Source organism: Labeo rohita, chromosome 23, assembly GCF_022985175.1.
Source record: "Labeo rohita strain BAU-BD-2019 chromosome 23, IGBB_LRoh.1.0, whole genome shotgun sequence".
Classification (NCBI taxonomy): Eukaryota; Metazoa; Chordata; class Actinopteri; order Cypriniformes; family Cyprinidae; genus Labeo; species Labeo rohita.
The window spans coordinates 18,482,673-18,494,294 of record NC_066891.1 but is presented as its reverse complement, the minus strand read 5'-3'; the positions used below and the strand labels follow the sequence as shown (position 1 = coordinate 18,494,294).

General features: G+C 34.0%; 1 protein-coding gene across 1 annotated transcript in view; it reads left to right on the top strand.

Moving 5' to 3' along the window:
* Positions 1–999: 999 nt before the first annotated feature.
* LOC127154510 (collagen alpha-1(XX) chain) overlaps positions 1,000–11,622 on the top strand; it is a 36,659-nt gene continuing 26,036 nt past the window's right edge. Inside the window, exons 1-3 of the mRNA XM_051096081.1 lie at positions 1,000–1,121; positions 2,046–2,167; positions 6,742–6,846. Of these exons, the coding sequence (XP_050952038.1) occupies positions 2,071–2,167; positions 6,742–6,846 (202 nt within the window). The 5' untranslated portion in view covers positions 1,000–1,121; positions 2,046–2,070. The remainder of the gene's footprint in view (positions 1,122–2,045; positions 2,168–6,741; positions 6,847–11,622) is intronic.

The window sequence follows — 11,622 nt, the reverse complement described above, 5'->3', positions numbered from 1 at the left end:
TGAACCAAACACTAGCATAACCCTGGTGAAAAAAACAGCATAACTTAAACTAGCATCAAAACATACCTAACCAGCATATGCTGTTTTTTTCAACATCTTAGCTGATAATTCAGTATAAACTTTATTTTTGTCAAAACATCCCATGTTTCGGTAGTGACAGCACATTTTTGGTAGTGACCACATTATTTCTCCACTTAAAAGATTATGTGTTCCCATTTGTCAATACCGAAATAATGACACGTTTTGTTTGTAACTGTTACAGTAGTGACAATTTTAGGGAATAAAACCCAAAAAAGCAAAGATGTCACTACCGAAATTTCTCCAAATGTTTCGGTCGTGACTGTTTCAGTAGTGACAATTTTAGATACTTTTGAAGCTAGCTCAAAGATGCTAAACAGCACATGGTTAGCTACCACAGTTCTGAACAGTTGTACACACATAAAAACTAAATGTTATGGTATAACTCCCAAGAAAGTATGTTTAATTATAGAAAAATGGTAATGATAAGAATGATAAGAAAATATAAAATAAATATATATTTTTTAACTTCACTTTTTTTAAAAAAAAATCAAAAAGATACTTTAAAAAACAAGAATGGAATAAAATGCAAGAACTAGTTTATTATAATTTAAAGTAATCTAAAGTTGAAATTTAGAGGTTAGGGTTCAGGACAGCCACCTCCCAATTGCAAGTACCCATTAAATGATGATTTTATATATGTTAAGCTTACTGATATTTCAAATATCATTGTGGGTTTCAATAGATCTTAGTAAACATCAAGATTTGTTGTTTGTTGTAGTTTGCATCAATTCTGTAGAATGGCCTTTATATAAAAGAAGCAAGTGAGTTTCTTGTGTAGGCCATGTCTGTCTCCCAAAACCTGCTGACAACTTTTTGGGCAGCAGTTTCTCTTCTCTCCCGAGCCTGATATACCACCCTGACTGACTATTCTCCGCCTCTATATTACTAGAGGAGGGCACTGCACCCGTATCAGATTTCACACCTAACCCAAACCACAGTACAGGCATAAACGGCAGCAAATGGGAAGTGAGTGACCGGGACTCAATGTGTTAACATCTCTTACCTGTGTGGAATGCGCCAGGTACACGCTTCAGCTTCAGGTAAACTACCTTTATTTGAGTCAGATATTATGTGAGTGTGAGTTTGTCATTGCTTTGCTGCAGAAACAGCAGCTGTTGCTGTTTTAAATTATGTTTGTTTGTTTTTTAATTCGCTTTGACTCGCTGTAATTGCGCCTCATGGATATTTACGTTAAGCAATATTTACATAAGTCATGCTGAGGCAAAAATGAGTAAGACAGTCAAGTCTCACCACCTAGTAATACGCAGTTCATTTCATTTTTGCTGGCTCCTTCAGTTTTAGGTTTCATAATGCGCTTGTGTAGCGGTAATAGCTTTCGACAGCTCACTAAAGGTGTGGTGTCACAGCAGATTTAACGATTCGGAGCTTTAAAGTTACTGTTATCATATATGTTTGCTGTATTTAGCACAAAGCTGTATTCAAACAAGCCAATGCATGTATATGTCGTCTTATTATGGCCCAGAGCAAGGGGAGGGAGGGGGTCCAATTAAAATAGGTGTCAAATAATTGCACATCTCACATCTAATATTTGTGTGAATCAGCAACGCAGTGCTGAGAAGATTTTTGATGTGCCCAGGTTGTAATGGGTCAGTTCACATGCGCTACATTCAGATTTTGCAGACATGTCTGGTTATACATAACAGGTGTTCAGCTTTCCCTCCCTCCTCTTGTAATAGGGCCTTTAATGACCAGTTTTGTTGCAGCCTTTTTTGTAAGTGTACCATCTCTCTCACTGTCTGTCTTTCTGACTCCCCCTCTTTGTTTTATTTAAAGCTGCATGACATTATAAGGTTTGGGATACTCTCCTTATGTGGCTTCAACATAAAAACAGCTTTATGCTGCCAACGTCCATAACTGCTGTTTATTTTGTTAGTATGTTTGTTTGGAGTGATCCAAAGTTACACTCATTTTCGCCCTTGCTTACAGTGACCGTTTTCCCACAGGTCTTTAATTGATACCAGCGCAATCATGACGGCCCACAGCTTTGCTCTAGTCCTCTCAGAGCGAACGACACTCATCCTGGTGATGGTTCTCCTAATGCTGGTTTCTGAAGTCCATTCGCAAGGTTAGATGTTGTCTTTAACCTTTCACCCAAGCTTGAAGCTCTTGTTTTACTAGATATGCACCAACATTAAAATTCTGGATGATGCTGAGAATTATTTTTGTTATGACTGATAACGGAAAAACTAAAATTATAGATTATCTGAATGTGCACAGTTAAATACTAGTAGATAACAATTAACTAAACAAAATCTACTACTAGTAATTTTCTATAAGCTTTTTGCTCTATGTTTATTTCTGTATTTTTGCACGTGTGTGTCTGCATCCAATGAAAAGGTCTTCATTTGAGAGCCATGGATAATTGCTGGTGTTTCCATAATTAGATGTCCTCTTTTCTAACCAAAATGCAAAGCCTGTGCACTTCAAAATAAAAGAAAGGGTCAAGTAGCATTTATGCCCACAAACAAAAAATAGCACTCCACATATAGCTCCCTGTTTGGCACAGAACTGCATTCCTTTTCTTATTCATTTAAAGGTGAAGTGTGTAGCTTACTAGCTTTGTAATGTTAAAACCCATAACCCATTGTATACCAATCGTGTACGTATTACCGGTAGTTTCTTAGTGGCACAGAAACTGAACTTTTAACCATTAATGCAGATTATGAAATTATACCTTCTCATAATTGGTTTTCTGAATAGTATTGCTACACTACTAATACAGTTGATGTCAAAAGTTTACACCCCCTTTCAGAATCTGTTATTTTTTATTTAGTACTGAATTTATAAAAATGACCTGGTTCAAAAGTTTACACCCCCCTTGATTCTTAATACTGTGTTGTTACCTGAATGATCCACAACTGTGTTTTTTTGTTTAGTGATAGTTGTTCATGAATCCCTTGTTTGTCCTGAACAGTTAAACTGCTCGCTGTTCTTCAGAAAAATCCTTCAGGCCGCACAAATTTTTGGTTTTCCAGCGTTTTTGTGTATTTGAACCCTTTCCAACAATGACTGTATGATTTTGAGATTCATCTTTTCACACTGAGGACAACTGAGGGACACATATGCAACTATTACAGAAGGTTCAAATGCTTACTGATGCTTTAGAAGGAAAAACCATGCATTAGGAGTCGGGGTGAAAACTTTTGAACAGAATGGAGATGTGTACATTTTTCTTATTTTGCTAAAAATCTTATTTTTTTGATTTCTCATTTAGTACTGCCCTTCAGAGGCTACAGAAGTTACATGTTTCCCAGAACACAAAATAAGTGAAATTTAACCTGATCTTCAAATTCAAAAAGTTTTCACCCCCTGGCTCTTAATGCATGGTTTTTCCTTCTGAAGCATTTGATCCTTCTGTAATAATTGCATATGAGTCCCTCAGTTGTCCTTTTAACTGTTCAGGACAAACAAAGGACTCATGAACAACTATAACTAAACAAAAAACACAGCTGTGGATCATTCAGGTAACAACACAGTATTAAGAATCAAGTGTAATGTAAACTTTTGAATGGGTTCGTTTTTATAAATTCAACTACTATTTTTTCTTTTGGCCTATATATAAACATAATCTTTTATGTGAAATATCTTATTCAGGTCAGTACTAAATAAACAATTACATGCATTTTGTATGATCACTCTTATTTTGGTCAAATAATTAACATTTTGCAGATTATGAAAGGGGGATGTAAACTTTTGACCTCAACTGTATATAGTACTAATACTATATCACATTTGCCGTAAAGAATTGTTTTTACATAAGACATCAGTAAATGCATCCACAGATAATACTGTCTGAAAACACACAACTTTTGTTTTGTTTGTGAAATGCCGTCTGCATTCCTAAAAGTCCCTCTAATGGGACCAAATTTACAACCCACTTGCTAGAAAAGTGTGTTGTAACTCCACAAAACAATGAAAAACCTATAACAGTGCAGAAACACTAACACTTTTTTAGCCAAATGACACTGATTTATTTCAACTCAATCTGTCTAAATTGTACCTTTCCCCAAGGGAAGGAAATTCTTGGTTAGCAGCATACCAAAAAAAAAGAGAATAGTCTAGAATGCAAACTTACTGCCTGAAGCCATTGTGCAACATTGTGGAATCCCTAGACAACTGCACACAGCCCTTTGTGGATGTTGCTACATTTGGGAAAGAAATTTTGCCTTAAAAATGCTTGGAATAATTTATGTGTCCTCTCTAGGCCTCTTGTTATCTCTGTCATCCCTAGAGGATACATGCTGCGCGTGTGTTTTTGTCTGAGCAGTTGGCCACACATTTGTTGACTTCTGGGTTGGTGGTGCGGCTGTGTCGGCCAGAATGCTTCCTTTCGCCTCTGATCCACAGCCAGTTATTGCAGAGCAGAGATATTTATTTGTTGCCACACTGTAAAAATCTTACCGCAAGAAGCTATTTCTACTGAATTTCACCCCTAAAAGTACTTTATTGCTGTAATCTAATGCAGTTAATTGTCATAATAATAATATTATTATTAACAATAATAATAATGATAATTTTAATTAAAATGTAAATTTACCTACTAAACATGTAAATTTAAATGGTACCACGTGAAGCATATTTTTTATACCTGATGATGCATGAAATCTAGCATTTCATCATTCACCTGATTTTATAATGATAATAACAACAGTAATAATATATTACAATATTATAATATTGTACTATAATATATTTTAGCTTGAATTAAATCTAATCTGTTAATTTTAATATATCATCATTTTATATCTGATAAAACATTTTTTACAGTACATGAAACCCAGTATTTCACCGTTCCCTAGATTTATAATAATAATAATAATAAAAAAAAATAATAATAATTTTTACTTGAATAAAACATGTTAATTTGCCACATGAAGAATAATTTCATACACAATTAAACAGTTTTATAGTGCATGAAATCCACCATTCCGTTTTATAATAATAATAATAATAATAATAATAATAATAATAATAATAGCTATAATTTTTTTTTTACTTGAAATAAACCTGGTAATTTGGATGTTACCACATGAAACATATTTTTCATACCCGATAAAACATTTTTACAGTGTGTGAAACCCAGCATTTCACCATTCACTGGCTGTATAATAATAATAATAATAAATTAAATAATTTTAAATTAAATTAAAAAGTTAATTTAGATGTTACCACATGAAGCATATTTTTCATACCTGATAAAACATTTTTATAGTGCATGAAATCCACCATTCCATGGTTTTAATAATAATATCAGCAATAATAATTAGAATTTTTTTTACTAGAATTAAACCTGTTAATTTGGATTGTTAACACCTGAAGCATATTTTTATAGCTAATAACACATTTTTACAATGCGTGAAGCCCAGCATTTCACTATTCCCTGGCTTTAATAATAATACTAATAATAATAATAATAATGATAGATGATAATAATAATAATAATAATAATAATAATAATACTAAGAACAAAAATAATGATGGCAGTAATAATAAATAAAATGTTTTTTATTTAAATTAAATATTTTAATTTAAATGTCTCTACATGGTAAACTACATGGTTGTATAATAATATCAGCAATAATATTTAGAATGTTTTTTACTTGAATTAAACCTGTCAGTTTGGATTGCTACCACTTGAAGCATGTTTTTATAAATACATTTTTAATAATAATTTTTATAGTACATGAACCCAACATAAACCCATTTCATGGTTTTATAATAGTAATATCAGCAATAATAATAATGCTTTTTTTTTTTTTTTTTACTTAAATCGAACGTGTTATTTTGGATATTACTACATGATGCTTGAATTAAATCTGTTAATGTAGAAGTTACCACATTAAGCATATTTTGCATACCTGATAAAGCATTTTTTGTTCAGTACATGAACCCAGCATGTCACCATTTCCCCAATTTTATTTCCCCAGTAACATAATCATGAGCTTAAAGACACTACAGTAAGAGGAGACAAAGCTCTTCATGTTTTTGGGGTCAACCTCATTGTAACACTCATCTGGGCTATGACGTTACATGCATGCAGCCCCTTCAGGCTGACCTTCAACCCCACCGAAAAGCAGATTTCCTGTGGTCCTCAACCCCCTGTTACCCTGCAGGGCACTACAGGGCCTGCTTTGAGAGCTCCCGGACAGCTGGGGAGAGGGGAAGACGGAGCAGGGAACATGAAAGAAGGGATTGTGACAAGCTGGCATGTGGAAATTATGCAGATAAGCTGAAGACAAGGGCAGAGTTGAGCAAGAGAACAGTGATGAAGGAAAAGGAGGAATGAATGAAAAACTTCCCGTTCAAATATTAGAACTTCTCCGAGGGGAAGTAGAGGGGGAAAAAAAGCGATTGAGATGCTTTTGCAGGAAGACTTTGATCTTTCAAGACATGCATATCTTAGCAAAGCCCCACATACAGGCCTCTTTTCTCATGATTCTCTAGAGGAGTTACAGGCTTGTTTTTGTCCCTCATCTGACTTATGCTATTACACATACATTCATTGTGTGGATCTGGCCAAAGACACAAACTTATCAAATGACTATCAGTCTTAAAACATCTGCTTTCTTTGCTAGTAATGTGTTGTGAACATGTATTTCCACAAAACATGTTGCATAAAGTCTTTGTATGCATTTCCAGGCCGGCTGAAGCTAACTGTTTTGTCTGAGGATCGGCTGCAGATGAAATGGAAGGAAGCAGAAGGACCGGTGCAGGGCTATAAGGTCCGTGTGCGGCCCATCACAGGTGAGACTGGAGTTAATGCTAATTAATTAAACAAATTTAAACTAGTTTAAAGCCAGATGAAACAGTGCTGACAAACAGGACAAACACTGTGCACGATGATAAAGTCAAAAGGCTTTTCATCATTTACCATGTATTTACTGTAGTAACACTAACTGCACCAAGGTATTGTGGTGGAAATGTGGGATATTCATATTCAATTTCATCAAATTTTATTATATTATTAACGTAAACGTATTAATTGCATTTATAGAGTAATGTAATATAATTACAGTATTTTTGCGATTAAGCTGTAGTGTTTGTGCATTTACAAATAAAAATAAAAAATCTATTTTTTTCTCAGTGGTATTGAGGTGCTATATGGGTTTACCTTTTTGAATAAAACTCAAACAGTCAGAATAATTACATTTCACCATGTGAAAATGAGGTTGTTACAAGTTTGCAGATGTTACTGTGTTTGATAATGAGCATAATAGGGCTGTCCTCCACTAAAGATTTTTCTGGTCGACTAGTAGTTGTTCATTAGTTGACTAATTGCCTACATTGCCTAATGGCGCTCAAGCGCGCACATAAAGCTTGCCAGAGCACACTGGTGGATATTATAACTATAAATGTTTCAGGGAAAAACAATAAGGAGGCTGTATTAACTTAATAATAATTTAGTGACAAAGTAGTGTTTTTTTTGTTTTCGCCTTAATAGATGAAATCGCGACACTGACTTGTCATCTCCGCAGTAGTGATGCGGCTGTACACTGTAAAAAATAAAAAACACAATTTGTTGAGTCAGCTTAAAATTATTTGTTACCCTGCTGCCTTAACATTTTAAGCTTAGTCAACTAAAATAAGTTTAGTCAACTTGAAATGTTAAGTTGTTCTAAGTAGCAACTTAGATATTTGTGTTTGCTAAACTTAACAGATGGGTAAGTAACCCAGCTGCCTTAAAATTTGAAGTTGATTCAACTCAAATATCTAAATTGTCACTTAGTATAATTTAACATTTGAAGTTCAATAAACTTTTTTTGAGTTGACTGAACTTAAAATTGTAAGGCAGCCAGGTTACAAATTATTTTAAGTTGACTCAACAAATTGTTTTTTACAGTGTATGCATGTTTCACATGGACTATATAATCTGAGAATATTTGTTTTCCATTTGAATTGGTTCATTTAAAAGTAGACATTTTGCTACTTTTAGGAATACACAGTTTCATTTCATTTTTTTTCTTGACACGCTCAAGTTGAGAGACCGAGACGGAAGAAAGCGCATCCTGTTGGCTTTCATTATTTTACAAAAGCACAGTGTTTTGTTGTTATTGTGAGTGCACATACACTTATCTGTATGATCAAAAATGACGGAATATTTTAAGTGCAAGTCACCGCACCGGCGCCTCCATCTGTCATGCAGTGAACGCCCTAGTACTTAGCTTCCACAGTCATCAGAGACACTTAAATAGTGCACATTTTTTGGTTAACATTAGATTGACCGGCCATGTAAAGTTGCTACTACTTACATACTTTAGATGATAAGCCATATTTGTTGTTGATGAATGATAGGTGAGCGTTTGGATGTCTTGCCCAATGTACTGTATTACCACATAGGCCAGCCGTTAACAATCTGTAAGTCATGGACTGCTTGACCTGCCTTTTTTTTGTGGAATTTTTTTTTTTTTTCTCCAACTAAGCGACTAATACAATTTTGGTTGACCAAGCCTATTCTTGCCTATTCTATTAGGGGACAGCTCTAGAACATAAATTTACAACCTAACTCAAGCTGCTACTACTGTCAACACAAGCTACTGTCAAATGTGCATTTTTAAGAGACAAAAAAATGTAACATTATTAACATTGCTGCCTGCACTGCAAACTGTGCTAAAGGTATGCATCATCAAAGTCAAACCTGTTTCATGATTTGAAACAATATCACTCATTAAAACATGCAGAAACTAAGAAATAAATTTTGTTAAGAAACAAATGACTGGAACATGACTGGTTTGTCATGTTCTGACTATAAAGAATTGTTTAAAGGGGTTATGAACTGCCTTTGTTTTTTATTTTGTTCTGTTCTCTGAGGTCCACTTATAATGTTATAAAGATTCTGACATCAAAAAACATGATTTATAAGTAATAGGCTATTTTCTGTCCTATTTTCTATCCCCCCTTAGCAGAAAGCTTTGTTTGAATAAGTGTGGCAAATTGTAGACTAGGAAGTAAATGCCCACTGGTTTGATTGGCTAACAGCGTACATTCATTCCTCATAGATGGACGCCGCTGTGATTTAGATTTGAAACAAACAAATAACTCAATACATATCAAACAATCTGTAATGAAAACAGTTACTTACACTTTTGTTGCAACATATATAGGCAGCACAGCATTGTCTTTTAGTTTCAGTCTCGGTTCCCTAAGATAAAGGGAACAACGGTTGCATTCTGAAACTTATAGGATGTTTTCATAGTAAAATGACCTCTTATATGTCAAAAGATCAAGGGAATTTTGGTTTCTCAGTTCATGATCCTTTTAAAACTGCAATTAACTGTGGTTTTTTACAGCTTTCTCGTAGCAGCAAAAATCTGCCTTTAAACTTGAAAGAAAAAAAGATTTAAAATTTACTGTGATAATTATCAATATATTCTGATATTCTGATCAATTTTTTTGCCCATATCGCCCAGCCTTACATAGCCAGCATCTATTTGTCAAACATACAGTAAAAACAGTAATATTGTGAAAGAATATTTTCATGGTTTAAAATTAAAACAGATTTTAATGGATTTTACAGTATTATGTTTTTTATTCATGTGATGCAAAGCTGAGTTTTCAGCATCACTCCAGTCTTTAGTGTTACATAATCTTTCGGAAATCATTCTAATGTACTTTATATTGCTTCTCAAGAAATATTTCTTATTATTATCCATGTTTAAAATTTTTGCTGTTGTGCTGCTTAATATTTTTTTGTGGAAACCATAAAAATTTAGCATTCTTTGTTAATTAGAAAGTTCAAAGAACAGTATTTATTTCAAAATGATTTTTTGTAGCGAATTTATGTCGAAAATTTATGTCGAAATTGTTACTGTCGGTTATAACCAATTTTATGCATCTGTTCTAAATAAAATATGAACTTCTTTCAAAGAAAAAAAATCTCACTGATTGTCATGAGCAATATAGCGTATAGCAGTCATAACTGGTCGCTCCAGGGCAGATTAAATCATCCGCTGCACTGAGGAAACACCCAAATTTTGTCCGCTACACATAACAGGGCCTGGATTCCACTGAAGCATTCAGATGTATTTCATTTACCAACAACATTTGAGATTTTAAAATAAAAAACATTGTCAGTAAATAACTGAAATAGATAGGACATTTTTAAAAGTAACTTCAATATTATGATGTATGTTGTTTGAAAAATGAATAAAGAATTGCTAACCATAGTCAGACATTAGCAAGGGCATTTCTTTCTCTTTCTTTCTTTTCTTCCTTCCTTCTAGTACAGTACATTCTTTCCTACTGAGTAAGCGTTCAGAACAGGTGAGGAATGGAAAAGCAGGATTTTCGAGCAATGATCGAATCAGGATAGTCATAACCTTTGCTCGTATCTCTTCTGTCTCATCTCACCTTTTTTTTTTTTTTACCACTTTATATGTGTGTGTTCACATCTTGCAGTTAAACCCCTCTCTCTTTCCCACCGTTTCTCTCTCTGTCTTTATCTTTGTCTCTCTTATCTACTGTTCCGCCCTTGTGCTCAGTTAGGTGAGTCCAGACAGGTCTGTTGCAGTCTTGAGAAAGTTCACACTGCAAAACAAACAGCACACATGCCCCACAGTGCTCCAGGCAGAGACACACAGAAATAGGCATTCATGGTTCACAATTAAATCTCACATTCTGTTGTCTTCTGATGAAGTTTAGGTTAAACTTATATGTAATTTCTCAATGCCCATTCTCTATATAAGTATCATAATTCACTACTCTTATTTTCCCTCTTTTCAATGTCTGCAACTTCCGGAGGTCGCCTTTGTCAGTCGCATGCGTCATCAAGTCCATGTCGTTTCAGAAAAGCAACCATTATATTCCAAAGTAGGAAAGAAATTACAGTAATGTGTACCTCATGATGTTTTTTGTTTTTCCACCTTCTGACACTTAGTAAGCTGCAGGTTTGCTGTGGACTCAGAATTGAACTGTATTTTAACAATCTTGTCGTTCAATATCAAACTCTTTGCAAAGTCTTATGTAGCACAGGTTTATTTGTAGCAATAGCCAAAAATACAATAGCCAATTTTTTTTTCATACCAAAAATCATTAGGAAATTAAGTGAAGATCATGTTCAATGAATATATTTAGTAAATTCCCTACCATAAATATGTCAAACTGTAATTTTTGATTAGCAATATGCATTGATTTATATTTTGATTTTTTTGCACCCTCCGATTCCGTCTTTCAGATGATGTATAAATCTCAATTTCAAAAAATTGACCCTTATGACTGGTTTTGTGGTCCAGGTTCACAAATGACTGAATGTGATTTAAACTAGTTTAAAGCCAGATGATACAGCTCTGAAAAACAGGAGAAACACTGTGCTCGATGATACAGTCAGAAGGCTTTTCGATCTACAAATAGCCATCCTTCACCATAGATTTACTGTAGTAATACTAACTGCACCATGGTATTGGTGGCAGAAATCTGGGATATTCATACTGAATTGTATTATATTATTAATGTAGACGTGTTAATTGCATTTATAGAGTAATAGATTATAAAGCCACATTCACAAAATAATCATTCTGACTGAAA